General features: G+C 31.8%; 2 protein-coding genes across 8 annotated transcripts in view; both read left to right on the top strand.

Moving 5' to 3' along the window:
* Nucleotides 1-438, top strand: part of LOC134710564 (muscle-specific protein 300 kDa-like) — a 28,541-nt gene extending 28,103 nt beyond the window's left edge. The window contains exon 20 of the mRNA XM_063570940.1: nucleotides 22-438. Within this exon, the coding sequence (XP_063427010.1) occupies nucleotides 22-438 (417 nt within the window). The remainder of the gene's footprint in view (nucleotides 1-21) is intronic.
* Nucleotides 439-1,895: 1,457 nt separating this feature from the next.
* LOC134710833 (nesprin-1-like) overlaps nucleotides 1,896-20,318 on the top strand; it is a 51,317-nt gene continuing 32,894 nt past the window's right edge. For 3 of the 7 annotated variants that reach the window (XM_063571232.1, XM_063571234.1, XM_063571230.1), the window contains exons 1-18: nucleotides 1,896-2,196; nucleotides 2,806-3,114; nucleotides 3,924-4,520; nucleotides 5,962-6,108; nucleotides 8,054-8,218; nucleotides 10,544-10,726; nucleotides 11,316-11,825; nucleotides 12,462-12,668; nucleotides 12,941-13,213; nucleotides 13,860-14,072; nucleotides 14,319-14,420; nucleotides 14,952-14,972; nucleotides 16,398-16,544; nucleotides 17,060-17,230; nucleotides 17,612-18,084; nucleotides 18,507-18,669; nucleotides 19,081-19,407; nucleotides 19,742-20,083. In XM_063571232.1, coding sequence (XP_063427302.1) covers nucleotides 2,017-2,196; nucleotides 2,806-3,114; nucleotides 3,924-4,520; nucleotides 5,962-6,108; nucleotides 8,054-8,218; nucleotides 10,544-10,726; nucleotides 11,316-11,825; nucleotides 12,462-12,668; nucleotides 12,941-13,213; nucleotides 13,860-14,072; nucleotides 14,319-14,420; nucleotides 14,952-14,972; nucleotides 16,398-16,544; nucleotides 17,060-17,230; nucleotides 17,612-18,084; nucleotides 18,507-18,669; nucleotides 19,081-19,407; nucleotides 19,742-20,083 — 4,530 coding nt within the window. In that variant the 5' untranslated portion in view covers nucleotides 1,896-2,016. The remainder of the gene's footprint in view (nucleotides 2,197-2,805; nucleotides 3,115-3,923; nucleotides 4,521-5,961; nucleotides 6,109-8,053; nucleotides 8,219-10,543; nucleotides 10,727-11,315; nucleotides 11,826-12,461; nucleotides 12,669-12,940; nucleotides 13,214-13,859; nucleotides 14,073-14,318; nucleotides 14,421-14,951; nucleotides 14,973-16,397; nucleotides 16,545-17,059; nucleotides 17,231-17,611; nucleotides 18,085-18,506; nucleotides 18,670-19,080; nucleotides 19,408-19,741; nucleotides 20,084-20,318) is intronic. The other 4 variants (XM_063571235.1, XM_063571233.1, XM_063571231.1 and 1 more) reach the window with 4 other exon arrangements.

The raw sequence follows: 20,318 nt of genomic DNA, 5'->3' as shown, positions 1-20,318 counted from the left end.
AATTAACACTATTTTACTCAGGTGTTACAGTCTGAATTTGAAGATATTAAACCTGTCTTGGACAAGTTACGTAAACGGGGGAGTGATTTGATTCAACATACTCCAGATTCTATAGAGAAGCAGCTTGTCCAAAAAGCTTTAGCTGATACTAATCGTCAGTGGCTAGCAGTACAAGGCAGAACTGCCGAAAGGTCACGAAGACTTGAAGACGCTAAGGATCTTTTACAGAACTTTGATGAAGTTGCCGATTCTTTAGAGAAGTGGTTACCAGGGGCTGAATCACTTGTACAGAAAGATGCTTCTTGGAGTAACTTTGATACTGTGAAAGAACAGTTGAAACAGCAACGGGTAAGGATTTTGATTGTAGTAGAATTATTAGAAAAGATGCAGTGTGAAGTTTTTGCTCAAAGTCTTATAGAACTGTTTAGGATGGCTTAATGACTCCCGTAAGGGGATTTATGTATGATAAATGAATAAGCTGTTAAAAAGTATTCATGTATCATCCCAACATTGGCTTGACAGGGCCACCTTTTTCATAATCCTAGATCGGCACCTGGTTTTATATAAAATGTATTCAAGATTGAAGTATCATTTTGTAATAATAGATTAAATATGGTAATTGAAATATCATGCCTAGCCTAGCCAGTGTCCAATAATGAGCAAATTTACAGAAACCCAGGCATATTCCATTATAATTTTCACGGTTTAAGCAATTAAATCAGCAGACATATCAGGCGTATCATATTCTTGGTATTGAAAGTAACATTCTGAAATTGGTAAATAATTCATGTTATACATGCTACATTTTTTTATGACATTGCAAGTTGTCCTCTTTTTCAGTTTTTAATTTTCTCATGATAAAAGTAATGTTTATATAATTCTGCTGACTTTGCACAATTTTCTTTTCTAAATTTCCTTTAAAGCATTCAGATTTGTGAGTCTAAACACTTATGTATTTAATTGTTTTGTTTTTGTAATACATTGTAAAACACAAATTTAAACAATTTACCAATAATAATTGTTTCATTACATTGTCGAAACAAATTTTTCAACATACTATTTAAATAACTTGAATACCTATGTTGCTTAAAAAATAGTTTATTAGTTACCTGTTTAGAAATAATCAAGTTTATGTAAAGCCCTCAGAAACCTGGTTGACCTTTCTCTTTTGAATATTTATTCCTGATGAAAATTCATAAAAAAATTTGTATATTTTTTAATTGGTTTAAAGGAGGAACTGTCAAATTTATTATCAAATCAGAGATTTAACTTGGCTTTTGATGTCTTATCAGAGATATCAAAGATTTGATTGAAATTAAAATTATACTAAGTATATAATTTGTAATTCAATTTATATGTTTCAATGGAAATTCTAATTAAGTTATTTTTCATTATATATGCATATATTGACACACATTGTGTATGATCTATTTTAGATTCATATATACAAGAATGCTGCAATCAAGATTATTTTACCAATTTTAATATTGAATTTATATTCTAAAAGTCTATTTCACTGACAATATCTAAAGAACTTAAAATGAATTCATCTGTTGATATAAACATGAAGTTGAAATGTACAAAGAAATACTTTTGGACTCTAAAAACTGGACTGGAATATTTTAATTGGAACCCCCCCCCCCTCTTTTCTGGACATCAATGCTTTTGAATGGGGACATGTAATTGGGCCCCCCCCCCCCCCTTTTTAAAACAGCTGGATCCGCCCCTGAATTGCCTTACATAAAACTAATGTTCATGCTCAAGTCCTTTTAGTGCATTTAACCAGCTACAACTATTTTTCTTTAGACTGAGTGAACGTCTTTCAGAAGATTATTATGTCAAAATATGAAATATAAATATGACATTCATGTCTTTCTTTTTATTTGACAGAAACTGACCAAAGATCTTGACCATCAGCAAGATAAACTATCTAGTCTTGGAACAATCAGTAAGAAACTAGATCAGCTTTGTGACGCTACATCTGCAAGAGATAGACTATCAAAACTGAACAAAAGAATGTTTAATTTACATTCCAAAGGATCAGAGAAACTTAACACATTAGAAGAAATTAACGATGATATTGATGACTATGAGGACGAGCTTACTCGCCTGAGACTCTGGATGGATGAGACAAGATCCCATCTCACTATGAGAGATACTACACTGACACTAAAAGAACAACTAGCAATACAAGAGGTAAGACAAATCTCATTACAATGAAATTTAAAGAACATCAACAAATTTGAGAAATAAGCATAATTAGACTTATGCTGTGTTCACATGTAATTCAAATTCGATTCGCATTAACTAATTCCAATAAGTTTAGTTCGCATTCGAAACGTTTTACATTCTAACGTCAATTAGCATTCGAATTAGAATGTGCGTCAAATTCGCTTTACTGTCCTAACGACGTTAACAAAAACGTAAACCTAATGCGAATTGGTTATTCGAATTACCGGTAGCCAATTCAAATCAATTCGATTAAAACAGAAGAGTGTGTGAACGCAATTAGCGAATTTGATTCGCGTTTGATTCAAATTAAATGTAGGTGTGAACGAGGCATTAATTGAAGCTTCTATTAACAAATAGCAATACAGGAAATAGATAAAACCACTCTACACTGAAACTTATAGAGAAATCAGCAATACATTTACAGGGAAAAAATAAATCAAAATTTGACTGATTTATTTGATGCAATAGTCCATCAAAATATGGATTTTTTTTAAATTATTATTCTTAAAGCAACTTCAACATTAAAATATATAATTGAAATAACTAAAAATGGTTTTCTCACATTTTTTTCAGAAAATTCTGGAAGACATTGATAGCCACAAAGGCAAGGCTATGCTGGTAGAACAGAAGCAGTCAGAACTGAAGTCTTTAACTGGCAAGGAGGAACCTGAGGCCGCTTTAGCCACTGAAATGTCTGAACTGCAACATATGGCACGGCAGCAATGTGAAGAGTTACAGGAATCTATCATACAACAGGAACAATATGAATCAGACATACGTCATTTGTCGTCTGCTATTACAGAGGCTCAAGACAAGCTTCTCAGTGCTCCTGTACAGGCTGCTGATGTAAACACATTGAAGAAGCAGATTGCAGAACATAATGTAAGTCTTAGTTTTAGTCTTTTAAATTTGCTAAATTATTTGGATGAAAAAATGTAGAATTTATTTATTTATGAATCTGAATTATGGAATTTCACACACTTATGTTTTGGTTTGTATTGCACTCAATTTGCTTTTTTTTTTTGGCAATTTTTACATTTTTTAGTCCTAAAAGTAAATAAATAATGAATATTTTAAAAAAAGCAGCTATCAAATGAATCGAAATGAGACCCAAAAAAATTGGGGAAAATTCCATTATATGTGTGAAATTTCATGTATAAATTTGTGATAAATGTTGGTAGATTGAAGTTATTATATATTTATTTAAAATGCCTATGTCATTTGAGTCTGTCATAAAATAAATTTTGGAGAGGTTAAAATAAGATGATATGTTATCCTTCATCCCAGTGGGCAAGTTTCATTGTAAATTAAGTAGTTGCTTTTCAAATAATGTGAATTTTTGAACTTTCTGGAAAGAACTTGCCTGTTCACTAAATTTTGAGTTTGCAGAAAATATGGCATGTGCATGATTCTTTCAAAGCCCAACCACTTTGTATTTTGACATTAATCTGTCTCATATTCTGAAATTACAAAACTAAAATTTTTGACTGCATGTGTCATCGCAATGTCCAAACTAAATCTTCTCCATTTCATAAACTAGTAGCATTGTTCTAAAGTTATTGAAGTAATTATTAAAATCATTCTGTAGTTGATGCAATTTATAATTATCTACTGCTAATTGGTATGCCAGTTCTTGTACATATATAAAATATAGTCTGCATGTTGCTTTTATACATGTACTAAAATTTCAGGCTCTTGCGTTTCAAATCAAATCATACCAGGACAAAATCAATGACATCAATGAAAAAAGTAAACATTTAAGTGAAAGAAGTCTAGGAATGAGACCTGCAATGGTAGAAAAATTATCACAAATGGGTTATCGCTATCCATCGTCCTTGCCCTCATTGAAGGTCACAGGAGAGGCTGATAGATCAGGACCTGATAGTGGTATCTTCGTTTCACATGAAGGTTCGTTAAATGCCACACAGAGATCTGTATCGGACGCAGATTTTTCATCATCAACCATGCGGTCAAGTAAATATGGACGCTCATCTGATAAAATGGGTCCTCGTCACGATGAACCAGGAAGTTTATCTGGTCGCTCTGACGACACAGACATCACCATAGAGAACTATCCTGGTCTGTTTGAAACCATGGATATGAGAAAACCAAGAGGGCAAGGTCACCCACAGAGAAGTAGGTCACCTTCACCCTTCACTGAAGAGAAAATGGCCAGACAGCATCAAGAACCAGTCAAAATGTCATCGCTTTCACAGCCAGGTCGTGCTGGTGGCATGAGTCTTCACCGGAATGTAGCTAGTCCAAGCTTGCAGCCTTTCTCTGAAATGGTAAATTGTTTATATGGAATCGTGAGGGTTACGATAAAATTGATTTTGTTGCATGTGTTGTGAACTGAATGTTATTTGCATGCACTTTGAATGAAATTTCTCTTTTTTCTGCATATTAGAATTCTCTCCTTAATTAAAGATAAAGGTGAAAGTTTCAAACATATTATTATACTTTAAAAGATATCTAAATCTGGTAGAAAAACTACTATTTTTGACAAATGCGTAAATATTAATCACAATGTACAAGTGAAGCCTTGAAAGCACAGTACATAAATGTAATGAAACCATTTGGACTTTAAATTATTAACCCTCCCCTTTAAATTTTAAAATTGAAAGAAAAATGTGTTTGAGAATATTCTGTTACATTTTGGTTAATTTTTCTTATTCATTTTGCTTGTTTTGAGTACTGGGGTCAATTTTACTTTTCAAACATTCCTTTTAAACAAATATTTTCTTTTTTGTTTTGTATTGTCATAAAATCATATTTTGTCAATTGTTAATGATAAATGCAGATAACAGAACAATTTAACATTTAAAAAGTTCATTTTCTCAAAGTATTGAAATGCAGCATTATTTTTACCGATATTTAGGTTAGTGCTTGTACACTGTGATAAAATTTAAAACTGAAAAATTCATTAGTTGGGAAGGAAATTATAAAATAAAATGTAAAGGTAATTTGGTTACATTAATACTTTGGGAATAGGAATTTAGATTTGTATTTTGATATTATTACTTTATAGCTAAAGCACTGTTTGTTGTGTGGTTTTATATGTAGGCTTGCTGTTTTGTGTTGCATTATTATTATTATAAACTAGAACAAACAACTTTAGTGTCATGACTTTGGTATCTTTTTTCAATCAGTAGATGTTGATATGATGCAGCATGTTATAGTTTGAGGGTGTATAGCAAAACTTTCCCAGCTCAAATTTTCATAGATTTGAAGATGGACTATATCAAAATTTGACATTTTTGTAATTTCCTTTTTTTTTGTTGGTTCTAAGTTGGGAAGTAGTCCTATAACTTGTGGTCTTTTTTGCAATTTTTATTTGGTCTGATTATTAAGTACCATTGAATATTTTTGTTCAAATGCCCTATCATTTTGTTTACAAACTGATTAAAAAAATAATGAAGAAACAATGTCTTGGGCAAAAGCTAGGTGCTGCCTTGAGGCCTCATTTGGCACTCGCAAGGTCATGCCTCGAGACAAAGTTTGGACTGAAAGAGTTAAAATTCAATGGTGCTTAATCAGCAGTTCAGATGTAAGGGGTCACATACCCCGTGCAATGGCAACAATTATAAAAGCCCAAATTTCAGATGTGTAACTTTATTGTAAGGGAAAGTTTTCTATTACACTTTTTGAATAAAAAACAAAAGATTATTGTATGTACTATATGTATACACAAAGTTGTTTGTTCTGACTTTTGGTGCTTGTTATATCCAGGAGGTCTCAGCTAGTGTACCTAATTTGCTACAGCCAGAATTACATGGTCCACCCAGAGAAAGAAGTGCATCATTTGGTGCCAAATTAAGACCAAAATTAGGAGAATTAGCTCTGCTGAATACCTCTTGGAATACTCTTCAACATCAGGTACTGGACACATAGTCACATTTTATTTTGTATCATCTTAATTATCGTGAGTTTTATTCGCCGTTTCAGAATCAAAGTCATTGTGGGTAATTTCATTGTTTGTACCCTAAAATTGAAATAGTGTCATGTCATTGGTTGATTTGACATTATTTACAATGGTGTTAGCCAATCACAATGTTCTGTTGTAAACTTCAGAAAATTTTACCCAGAATTCTTTAAATTCTGAAACAGTGAATTGAGTGTAGGTATTCTGTTGTAAATTGATCACCGAAGTTTGGCACTTAACTTTCACTTACATATTTGCAATTTTAATGATACACATATATAAACATGCACATAAATTTTTAAATTAGCACTCATTGAAAATACTTTAATATATTTAAAAGTAAATAAACAATGAAGACAATTTTTTTGATATTGCATATACATGTGCATTATTTTTTAAATAATCACCAGTTGAAAATACTTTAAAAAACTTGAAGCTAGATAAACATAATACTGTGCGAGAACTTGCTGACAGGTGATTACCGCTGCATTTCTTTTCATCCATTATTTGTATCCATAACGTAATTTAAAAAGATTTGTAGCTTTGGTATTTGAGGCTTTAGAATATAACAAATAAACTTATTTAAAATTCATATCACATCATTTAGTTTGGACTAAAAAGACCTGCTTTTAATAGGGCAGTAGCCATAGTTGAATAGTTGAATAAAAGTGACATGTTCTACTAATTTTGTCTTATCAAAGACTTTTTGTAACATACTGCACTACACACCTGAAAAAGATTTAAAAACTTTATCATTTGTAAGCACAAATTTTGTAAACATCAAATTTTATCAAAGCAAATTTATATAAGCGTTATTGATAAGGTGAAAATATACAAACCTTGCAGATTTTCTTTTTAAATGATATCTAGAGGTTCTTGCATAGGAACTGGCCCCTTTCCAAATTTCTTTTGATAAGATATTTCTGTTTTTCTGATAGTTGAGCAAATTTCCTAATTGAATCATTGAATTTTTTTTCAAATGTAACCAAATTAAATTCATAATTGACTTAATTTGGTAGGATTTACCAAAATAATTTTTTCCCCCAATTCTATAAAATTAGGTTTTGTATTTTCAACATGGAATAAGAATTAGACTAATCATTGATATTTCCATCAAGCTTATGAAATTAAATAAATTAAAGACCATATTATTCAGCCGCATAAATAAACCTTTTTCAAATTATTCATCCTTGAAGTGAAGAAGTTTTGATTCAGCAGTTTGAACGTTATTTCTATTTATGTTCATTGAGAAAGAAAACGACATAACAGTACTTTTTTAGCATGACACGAGGGTGATGAATACATATACCTGGGGAAGTTGCCAAGGTCTGTCCAGGTTTACGCTGATTATAAATTCAACCCCGTCAAATGACTTAATGTTCACTATAAATGTTTTTTTCACTCTTGAAATAACGCCAGTCAAGTATATATATTGATGTATTAATATACGACTATGGTAATTTCAAAAATTTATATCTATATGGTCGTCCCATTAACCTGTACATTCTAGAGTATCTCTCGTTCATTTAACAACATTGTATTTGAGATATGCCGACTTCAAAGAAAGGGAGTTTAATTCTACTTGTGATATGATTATTATAGAGAGGAAAATTCACTAGGTTGTTCTAAATCATTACATACAATGGGATTTTGATTGTGAAAGAAAAATCATTAAATTTGTTTAAAATTTTTCTAATGGCGTAATTTATGTCTTAGCTCATGCTTTAAAACACAATAGACTTTTATGATGGATAAATTTTCAATAGCATGAGCCAACAATACAAATACATCACCTGGGATTATAAATATTAAATAAACATGCTAAGCACATTCCAAAATAAGGTCAATAAACCGAACAGTGCATCCGCAGTATATAGAGCTAAACTTGTTTCCCAACAGCTCGGAGCCAGAGAACATGAACTCCAGGTGGCGCTGCAGAAACAGGAGAGGTACCAGCAATCGGTGCAGGACGTAACACTTAAAATGGAGAGGACCCAAAGTAAATTGGCCAGGACTTATCCCTCATCTCTGGCGGATCTGGACAAACAGCTTAAAGACTATAAAGTAAGGAAATACTTAAAAACAATGTTAGTTGGGGTTTTGGGGTTGTTTTTTTTTTTAGGGGGGGGGGGGGGGGGTATATGAAGTAAAGATATTTTGATTGGTTCAGGAAAATATTTTTTGAAGAAATGTAAAAATAAAAAAATAAAAAAAGATAAAAAATACAAAAATTTGTTGTTATTCTATTTTGCAATGGATTTAGGAAAAAACTTTGAACGAACATATTGGGATTTTTTTTTTAGAAGTGTATATCTTTAAGATGAATTTCTACATTGACTAAAGGGAGTTCATTAAAAAGATCAAATGAAAAAGTTCAGCCCAATGTTATGAATAATAATAAAATTATTTCAAAAAGACAATTTTTTTTTAAAGTTGTTGTAAAAAAGTACAAAAAGTCTTTCTACAGTCATTATAATAGTATTTCTAAAATTATGAATTACATTATTATTCTTTATTATGAAAGATTCTATTGTTTCATGTTTTATGTTATTGTTTCATTTAAAGAATGTAGTAATTGTTACTCTTTCAAAAACTTAAACTTTTAAAACTTAGAATATATTATTCAAAAGTCATGTCCGGACAAGCATATCAAAAACATATTTTCACTTTTAAATTTCCGATACACTACAAATAGAAATGTGTATTGGGTTTATTGATATGAAGTGGGCCAAAACATACCCTTCAATGTTCAGGGTGGTATAATTTAAATGAAGATCACTTGTTTCATTGTTTTATGACGGACGCAGATGATACGATACCCTAAATCTGATAATTGTCGTCTGTCATTGTGTTTAAATATCGGTTTAAATGCTGGATATTTGTTTTTATTTGTAACTCTTAAAAGTACTTTTAAATACTTCAAATAATTATGATATGAATTTAAGAATTTTTGTCAATATTTATTTTAGAATTTGAAGGATGTAACAAGCTTATTGTAAAATCAATGTGTCTGTCACATTGTAAAGATTGTTATATATCTTTACATTTAAATTCAGGAAAGAAGGGAATTATTGAAATAAATGTTCTTGGTGAATTTCTATGTAAATGGGTTTTTGATGGAAATAAATGTTTGCGTCATTTTTCAATGTTTGAAAGTGTTATGTCTAAAACAGAACAAAAATTTCTCTGTTGGATTTTTCTGCAGATAAAATTTATAAGATTTTTTCTTGCTCAAATACATCTTATTTATATTCTGAATGTTTTTAAAAAAAAATCAACTTGAAGAGAAGATTACATGCATTTTACATTGAATCAAAAATATTTATTTAACCTTTCACATTTTAAAGCTAATTGCTATCAGTACAGTTTGAAAAATGATTTTAACTTTTCCCTGAATATTAAGCTTTTTTTAAAGAATTTAAATACATGTATATTGATTAGTGGTATGTTTAAAACTTATTAAGGCCAGGTATAATCAATTCTAACATACCTATTCAACTTACTTTTACTGAATGTGATAGAGATGACATTTACAATAATTAATTACACTTTTACTGGCCTATATGTAAAGGGTGGAATCAATGTAATTTGATAAAATTTGTGCTAGGAAATTAATATGAAAAGAAGATGTGGTATGATTGCAAATGAGACAACTCATTACAAGATATCAAATGATACAAAAATTAACATCTACAGGTCACCTCAATGAGCAAAGTCAATACTGCAAATTCAGCTGTAAAAGGCCCTGAAATGGCAAATGTAAAACAATTCATATGAGAAAACTAACAGCCTAATTTATGTACAAATAAAGGGGAAAAACACAAATATGTAACACAGCAACAAATGACAACCACTGAAATATAGCGTCCTGACTCTGGACAGACAAATACAGAAAGTGGTAGGGTGAAACATGTTAGTGGGTGCCCAAACCTCCCTTTATCCAGTGCTATTTTAGTTTACCTGGTTACCTGCCCTCATTAAAGCACATTTTTATTATTATTTTATAGATTTGTCTCCACTTTTGAAAATACTTGACCAATTTTAACCAGACTTGACAGGAATAAGTCCTTTATATTGCTTTCTCATTTTATTTAAATCAAATTGAAAAATATGTCTGCATGGGTCAAGTATCAATTTCATTGATCAGTACCCAAATTTTAATCTTCTTAACATTGAAAATCTTTTAAAACATTTTGTGACCCTTATAAAGATTCCTCATTTTGTACTGTCAGATTCTGTGACAATTATAGATGGCAATTTCTATGGTAACTAAAATTGTCACTGTTTTCTCTGAATTTTTCTTAGTCCTCATGTCCAGCAAAAATGTTGTAAACTTAAGAATTAACTATTCTTTTATTAAGATATTCATTTGAGAGTCTATTTTTACAGGAGTCCTTAATAGATATAGAGTCTTTAAGAGAGGACATAGCCAGAGTGAGGGAGAGAGGGAGACAGATTGTTGAGATATCAGATCCTGAAGGCTATAACACCATGCAAGCCACCCTCACCATGCTAACAGACAGGGTAGATAATCTACAAACCTTAGCTGAAACAAAGGGCAAACAACTCCAGGTAAGATTTTTTTTTTCTTCAATCAATACAAGTGCTTTAAGGTTGATTGATAGTACATGTACCACATTTCTGCTGATAGATAAAAAAGGACATCAAAGTGTAATATGTAGATTATTAATTCAAAAAAGATAATATCCAATGAAAAAAACATTTAAATGAAATGAAATGCAATGAATATTACTTTAAAAAAGAGCAAAAGGAAAATGAAATCAGCCTTCTTGAAATATATTTCTGCTCTTCTGCTTGATGCTTGTCAATAACAAAGATATATAAAATATCACACTACACATAAGCAAAAGAAAATTATACTCATAGTGATTGATTGATGTTGCTTTACGATGCCTTAGAGCAAAAAGGTTATGTCGTGGCAAAAGCTTTTTATATACTCATAGCGATATATTCATGATAGTTTCTGTATATATCTTTGGAAGGAACATACTTATGCATCATATTTCATTGATTCTAATATTTCTGGTTTGAAGAAGGATGATTGGTTGGTTGGTTTTGGGATTCATGACATTGTATTTTGCATATATCAATTCAATTATCCATTTTGTTGAAAAATTTTATTTTTATGTTTTTTTTATAGAATGCTGTGAAAGATGAAGAAAAGCATGACATATCATTGACTGCTTATAAAAAGCACCTGAAAGACCTTGAAGACTGGGTAGAAGAAATGAAGATCAGACAAGCTGCCACACCCTTACCTACAGATAGTGTTCAGTCTCTTCGTCAATATCTCCATGACAACCAAACATTGCAGGAAGAATTGAACAATCGTCTTCAGGTCGTGTCCGATCTTGCAGTGCAGTGTGATGCTTTATGTGAGAGGGAAACTCCCGCCAAGGCTGACAAATTACGATCTCAGTTAACAAATCTTCAAACACAGCTAGGAAATCTTAAACTTTCAGCCATAGAAAAACAAGGCCCAATTAGGGCTGCGATCAAAGAAAGTGAAAAACGACATAAAGAAATGGATGAATATGAAAAGAAAGTTAAAAAGTTGCAAAACTGGGTAGTTGACACTAAACAATTAGCCATGGTTCCTCCAAAAGTAGAAGCCCTAATTTTACCAGAAAATCGCCAGAGTCTTCAAAAGGTATGCTGATTTATTTCAAAAATTGTTATGGTTATTTTTTATTTGTTTATTTCAATGAAGGGTATATTGACATTTTGGCATTTTTATATGCTTCTAGCAGTTTCTATACATATGAGTTAATTATTGCAAATAAAACAATAGACCACTTTCGAGTTCATCCGTCACTGGAAAAAACTCGTCAATTATACATGCCTTTATGACGTCATTTACCAGATTGAGGGGCTCGCCTGCATCCCTACACTATTTACGTTCATCAAGCGTCTTAGTGATCGTCACTGTGTAGGATAAACTAGAAATAATGGTTGTTCTGTAGGTACTTAATGACAATTCCCTAATGACAGCAGTGCTGGTTGTCAATTTTGAGAATTCAATTTGCCGAATAATTCGTACAATATAGAATTATAGTTTTCCAACCACTCGCTCAACATTGGAATGGAAGTGACGACGCCCCTAAACGCACAAATGACGGTGATAAAGGCGCGTATAATTGACGAGTTTTTTCCGGTTACGGATGAACTCGAAAGTGGTCTATTGGTAGATGTGCTTTGCTTGATCAACTTTGTAATTGAATAACACGTCAACTTGAATCTTACTTGATTAACTTTTAGTATTAATGATATTTATATTTTTTTGTAGCAACTTAAATCAGATTTATCAGAACATAGACAACTAGTGAAACAACTTTCTACTGATGCCCCATCATACCAAAGTAGGGGACCAGAACTGCCAATAGCTCCACCTATAAGTGAAGAAGAACTGGTTCACAGGTGGCAAGAACTTAACGATGAGCTTAACCAGAAAAAGGAACAGTTAGAGGACCTACTGAGAGGCAGGGGACATATGGTAATTTATGCTTTATGATATAATAAAAAAATGAAGTCTAAACTGTAGTGTCTTAAAGTACAAAATATTATAATATCATAAATAGTTTTTGGAAACTTGTTGAAATTTAGGTATTTAAATTTAGGTATAAAATGAAATGTTCGATTTATAGCAACAATTTCCAAAAGGCTTATTCTGGTATCATACTTAAAAGGTCTTTCCCTACAGTCTCTTTATCCTAATTTCTGAATTCATTCAAGCATTAAAAATTATTTGTTAACTCTTGTTTGTAGGAGCCTAGAAGTAGTTATAGTTGGTTGTCACCATCTGACCCTCAAGGTCAACTGAATGACATCAGACATAACCTTGATGAACTCAATAACCTTTGGCAGCAGCTCAATACTCAGGTAGATGATAAACAGTTGAGATTGGACCAAGTATTAGATTATCAACAAAAGTACCAGGATGCATTGCAAAATATCTCACAATGGCTGGATCTGGCTGAGCAGAAGATACTGTCTCCAGACAGTGATAAAGACTCGCAGCAAAAACTTAGAGAAAATGAGGTAATTCATTGTTTTTCTGTGCAAATCTATTAGATACTAGTAATTTGTTGCTTTTTCTTCACCCAAAACATACTTTGAGCAAAATTTGTGTAGGTGATTTTGTTTATTTTGTTCCCTCATCAAGAAAAGCCTCAGATAATGGCCTATAATAAACAATGTTTTGAGAACCTTGATTATCAAAATTTTATGCTTTTATTCAAAATTGCAGAGAAAAAAAATTGTTATCACATACCTGCCAACTGTCACTATTTGCGGGGGATTTCCCCCATGGAGGCTCCCAAATTGAAATTTTGAAAGAGCAATTTTGTCCACAATTAAAACAAAACAATTAATTTCACAATGAAATTAAGCTTATAAAAGTATGAAGAAGCCAAAAAACAACATTAAAGTGTATTTTCAGGCCCCCTTGAAGTTTTTTTAGGACTATGTCAGCCATCTTGCATGCAAAACCCCCATGGGCATTATGAAAAGTTGGCAGGTATGTTATCAAGTTTTAATTACCTTTGACATGGTTTTCAATTTTGGATTATTTTTTTTCAACTTGTGTAGGCCTTAAGTCAAAATATGAAAGATCATTTGTCATTTGTTTATTCTAAAGAAAAAATACTACTATTTTATTGTATACAAACCTTTTTTTGTTTTTCAGGCCTTACAGAGAGACATTAAATCTCTTCAAAATGAAATATCAGCAATGGCCAGGAATTCTCAGGACCTATTGACCTCAACAAACAGAGAATCTCAGGAACTGGTTACTTGTAGCTTGTCTAACCTAAATGAAAGGGTTCAGATGTTAGAAAACCAGGCTCAACTCCAAGGGGAGAAACTCAGACAGGCTGATCGTAAATGGAAAGAATACAGGGTAATATTTGTTCTTTATTGTTCTTAAAATACAGATTACAGTATATGAAATTCTTAGTTCTGTTGATTAAAATTCTTGCACAATTCATAAGGATTTCATCTGAAGTTCTATTTGAATATGTTTAGAAATTTGTTTGTAAGGTTCAAATTTTTTAGTGTATATTTCTATGAATGCATTAATATTAAAAGTTGGTTAAATGCAAAATAGTAAAATTCATTCACTTAAGTTTGACTCTTTTTTGTAAAGGATGAAGTTCAAAGTTTACAGAGGAAGTTGGCAGAAATCAGATCTGCCATGGCAACACAGAGTCCGTCTGCTTCATTGGATGAACTTGTTTCGCATATGCAGGTAAGGTGTATTGTCTGAAAATTTACACTGAAAATTAAGTAACACATTATAAAAATCTTATTGATAAGTTTTACAAAGAAAATTTATGTTTTAGTAAAATTGAAATAAAAAAGGGAGGCTTCACAGTATCAAATTTGTCAGCACATATGCAGCATAAATGTTTGGCATTTTGCTCATTATTCATAAATTATATATACTAGCTTACTAGCTTAAAAAGTCTCTTTTCTGGATGAGAATAATATATTAAAGGATATTTTACATTTTAATAAAAATTTAAAATAAATCCCTATAAATTTAAAATGTTCAAATCTTGTTGCAAGCATGACATTTTAACAAATTCTATGCATATGAACTTGGCATGTCTTATAAATATATTAACAGGACTAAGAAATAATGGAATTTGTAATTCAGTTGTTGAATTGACTGCATTTTGTTTAAAATAATATTTTTGAGTTGCTTGCAATAGATATTAGTAAATTACATCTTTATTATATTTTATAACATAACAAATGATGTATGATTCTGTATTAGGATGCAATTTTTCGTACACAGGTAATTTTAGAATCAATGTTGTCACCAACTTTTGAGCAATTCTTGCCATTTCACTATTTTAGCTTACATCCCCCAAAAAAATTTACAAAAAAGACAGAAAACTTCAGATATACCTATAAGAAACTATTGATTTGAAATGATAAAACCAAATAGGAAATCGTAGTAAGAAAAATAAACAAAGAGAAGCTTCATAGATGTTTTTTTGTAAGATGACAAGGCTATGCTCAATTTGAAAAAAAATATTAGACATCCAAATTTGCATGTTACCTCCCTGATAGCAAATTTGTTGTTTAACCTAGTGCATGAAAAAAATATGAAGTAAAACGATAGAAAACTTACTGTATTGAGGGTCATACCATGTATTTTCAATCACCTTCAAATTATGAAAGGAGCTATTCCAACAATTAAAAAAATTGTCTGCAAATTTATGGTTTCAATTCATGTGAAGTCAAAAGAAGTTAAAAAGACACATTTTTCATCTAAGTAAATGAGATTTTCACATCTAGCAAATCTTTAAACATCATGTAACAATTTTGAAAACAGTTCTGGTTTGAAAATTAACCAAAATATAGCAACTGTAGAGTTGTCTTTCATGTTAATCAAATACTTTTTGCCAACTGGTATCATTTATTTCTCGGTTTGGCTTTTCACACAACTGCAGCTAGCATGGTTTCAGAATTCTCTTGTTTTGTTTGAATGCACAAAAGCATGATACCATTCCCTTGTTACAGAAACAATAGTGCAAGAGGATAAGGAATTTCCCAGAAGGCACCATCTTCATATTGAAAAAAAATATATAACAAAAATACTTTGTTGGTCCTTCTATTTACTTTCTCATCAGCTGTCCCCATTTGGTGTCAATTTCTATCATCACTGGTGATTCAAAATAAGGTTAATAAACAAATGGCCAAACTTTATCAATATTTTTATCAAAACAAACCCTAGCTAAAGCATAGATAGTGGCTGCATGTATGATTATCTCCCTTCCATTGTAAATGTTAGTCTTAATTGTTGCAATAGAATATTGTTGCTTTAGCACATTTTTATTTTGCAATAATGGAAGTTATTCAATTTCTGTTGTAATATGGTTGTAAGACTGAATATTTTGCTATCTGTGTAAGTAGAAATTCTTTGATTTGCAAACCACAAAACTTTCAGTCATAATGTTGGGGGTGGGGGGGGGGGGGGGGGGGGGATGGCAAAAAGGTCAATTACTACACACAAATTTTGATAGGATTTTGAAAGAGAATTTAATTAATTTTCGAGGTCAAATTTTCAAAATTGAAAGTAAACATTCATTTTGACATTGAAAAACAATCTTAGATTTTTAATTCAAGAAATTAAAATTTAACAAATTAAAAAAGTATTAACAATCTAATGTTAATAAATTTCTGTAAAGTAATTCCAATTATGAATTTCTTTTAGAAAATGGAGGCGCAGTTGAAGACTTGTGAAGGACAATTAAGAGATCTTCGACAAAGAGGTGAAGAGTTATCTGTTGTTGCTCCAAAGATGATTAATCCCACAGAAATCAAAGCATTACAAACTAGCTATATGGAACTACAACAAAAGGTAATATTTTATATACTTGAGGATTCAGCCTCTTTTTGAAAATCCTGAATTCACTGATATTAAATATTCTAAAATTTACTTTTTAATTAATTCTGGTATCGTAAATTGTTATATTTCTTGGGTACCAATTTTCATGATTGAGCAAAACTTTTCTTTTTACTGTATATTTGATTTTGTTGATTTAACAAAGTCTGTAAACAAGGCTGTAGAAACTGTGTACTTCAAGAATAAAAACATGGTTAGCCTATACCCTCAAAAACAATGAAAGTTGGTATCCCAAGAATAATAACTATTCACATCACTGGCGGATCTAGAAATTTCCGTAAGTGGGGGCCCGCTCCAGTCAGGCTTCATTGACTCCCTATAGAAGCAACCAATTTTTTTCCCAAAAAGGGTGGGGCCGGGCCCCCTGGGCCCCCTCTAAATCCGCTTCTGCACAGTAAGAGGTATTATGCTTATAGAATTATGAAAATAATTCATATCTTTCATATTTAAATTTTTATTTTATAATTCAGGTGATGGACAAGAAAGCTGACATACTGCAGTCAGTGTCAGTACAAGATCAGTATGAGAAACTCCTACAGGACTATGCTGAATTCCTGGAAACAGCCAATGAAAAACTGAAAACTGAAACTGTTAACGTCAAGGACCTTCATCAAATCAAACAACAACTGGCGGCTCATAAAGTATGTATGAATTATAAATGAGGGTTATAAGGGGTGATTTGTGATAGGAAGAATGTGAAAAAATATAGATTTTAAAGATTATTCCTTTTTGGACATAATACCATGAGTAGCAACCTTTTAGCACAAATCTTTCGAAATAAAAACAAATAAACTAATAAAGGATGAATCAAGACGGATAATGTCCCTTGATGAGCTACAAGATCAAACGGACCTAAGATAATAGCCTAATCTTTCTGAGGTCAGTTTTGCCTGAGGGAGTTGTAACCTATGTTTCTTAATAATTTCTAAAATAATTGACAGACAATTTAAGAAAGGTATGTTATATGTCATGTCAATACCCAATAGCGAATAACTGATAATTGTAAATACATTTTTTTGCAGGATTTCTTCAGCGATTTAGAAGTCAATAGAGCCATGTTAGACACTTTGTCTCAACAATGTGATAAAAATACCCAGCAATCTCATCTCTCCATGCACACACGGCTCAATAACCTGACGTACATAATCCTAGACAAAGCCAGTTTACATGGTCAAAGACTTGAAAGACTGGTACGACAATGGACAGAGTTGTCCGAAAAACATGACCAATTACATTCCTTCCTTGAAGACATTGAACGGCAAATGCCAAGACCTGTTGCCAGTAACGATTCCATAATGGCAATTCAGGAGAAGATAAGCACATACCAGAGACTACAAAGGGAATTGACTGATGAGAAACCTATGGTTTTCCAAGTTGTTGATAAGGGGAAACAACTCTTGCATAGTGTCAATTGTCCTGGATTAGAGGCAGAGGTCACAGAATTAGCAGAAAAATGGGTTAACCTGAATACAGCATTATCTTTAGAACTAAAGAGGTAAGTGAATCATTCTGATATTCTATATAGTCAAATTAATCATGTTGTTATAGTGCTGTTGTATCAAGAATTTCATCATAACTTTACCAGAAATTATAGATTTACATATTTGACAAAGTTTTAAGGATTTTTGGTGTTCATTACTCTTCAACTTCAAACTGATTTAATCATTTTGCCTTCCAACTGTTTAGATTTGATTGTGACCCATGGCCAATAATGAGTCTTATGTAGAAAAATTACAGGATATGTGAACTTAACTGTAAGCCTTGTATCTGATGACATATTTTGAATATATATATACTGGTACATAAACAATGTAACTTTTTTCTCCTTAGGTATCCTCTTCTTTATTGCTTAATTTATGCCAATAATTATTCATTTTCTTGTTACATCTGTTTTATTATTATTCACTTTATTTCCAGAACTGAGAAGTTAGGGGAGCAACTTCAAGCTTTTGAGGCTGAGGCAGCTGTGTTGAGAACATGGCTCCTGACAGCTAAGATGAAACTTACTGATATCAAACATTTGTCTGACCAAGATCAACAGAGTATTGCCACCATCAGGAGTAAAAATGATAAACTCTTGGTAAGTTTACAAGTCAATGTCATTCATAAAAAAAGAGATGTAAAGCCATGTTTTCTTCCTCTTTTGTAACTTCAAACATTTAATGATAAAACATTGTGTTCTCCATTTTTTCCAGAACTTTTCAGTTAAAGAGGATTGTGCCAAAATTGTCAGGATGAGAGCAGAATATCAGACATTTATTGTCTTAATCTTGACAAAATGAATGATGAAATGGTGTCTCAAAAATCTATTTAATTCATTTAAAAAATAATGATCATGTCAGTATGTTTTTACTTGGGCAAGTTTGAGATTAAGCATTAAGGACACTTACAGACTTAAAGAATCAATTGAAATACTGAAACACATTCTGATGATCTGTTAATCTGCGCAAATGTGAATTTAAATCATAGAAGTTATCCTGTTTTTTTCCAGGAATTCAGAAAAGAAGTAGAAAACCAAGAAGGTCTGAAGAGTAAGATTATGTTTGTTGGTAAACAGTTGTCAGAAAACCAGACATATGATACTGCAGGCCTGGAGAGAAACATGGCATGGTTAGAGGAACAATGGGGCTTACTGGAACATGATATAAACAAGGCTGAGGAATACCTACATCAAGCTCAGATGGACCTTATGCCCTCACGTCAAGCTCTGACTGAACTTGCCACATGGCTGAATGAAATGGAGGAAGGGGTCAAACAGGAGATATCAAAACCTGTCAGAAACATGGCCGACATTGAGATCTCCCTGAAAAAGTTCAAGGTATATTTCTGTTTCAGTTCATTGAAGAAACAATTTGGCAAAAGTTATGAAAAGTAAATTAAATTTTTAAAAACGCTTTCAATACTTAGAAATTGTTCCAATCTGATGGTAATGTCATTCTGGGGAAGAGCTCTGATTCAGTTTTTGCACTACGAGGTATACCATGAAAGGGAACTGAATTAAAATTATTTATTGTGAGTTGACATGTGTTAGTTTGGTGGGAAAAAAAATGATTTTCAAATTCCGATATCTTTAATCTTTGATTGGTTTCAAATATAAAATTATGTGTGGTATCTTCAGGTTGCCTTAACTGAATTATAATGTTGAATTGTAGGATTTCAAGATTGAGCTACAAAATAAGCAACTGACCATAGATTTTGTAAACCAGTCATCTTTACAAATTGGTACCCAGGATTCAGAATCTACATCTCACATGTCATCTGACAAAACAGAATTTGCTGAACGTCTTGGCAGTTTGAACAAAAGATGGCAAGCTCTCAGCCATGATGTAAATGAACAGTTGAGAACATTTGAGATGCTACAAAAGAAATGGGAAGAGTATGAATCCAGTTTGTCACGGTTACAAGACTGGTTCCAGGAACAAGAAGACAAAGTTAAACACTACCGTCTGATTGGTCATGAGATCAGTGTCAAACAAACTCTGAAGGAATCTAAGGTAGGACGATTTTTAGGAATATTCATAGAATAAGCATTTAAAGTTAGATTTGTAAAAAAATATGTAGGTGTCAAAACATTTGAAAAATTAAGGTGTACATAAGGTGCTGTATTGTTTCAATCAATGCCTCAAGGAATTATCAGAAAATCAGAAAGTCAAAATTTTTCAGGGAAATGTGTTTTTTTTGCTCTAGTTAGAACCTGGCAGTTGATTTTATATTGAAAATGATGCTCTT

The sequence above is a fragment of the Mytilus trossulus genome, chromosome 3 (assembly GCF_036588685.1).
Source record: "Mytilus trossulus isolate FHL-02 chromosome 3, PNRI_Mtr1.1.1.hap1, whole genome shotgun sequence".
Taxonomy (NCBI): Eukaryota; Metazoa; Mollusca; class Bivalvia; order Mytilida; family Mytilidae; genus Mytilus; species Mytilus trossulus.
This window is presented reverse-complemented; position numbering and strand designations above follow the sequence as displayed.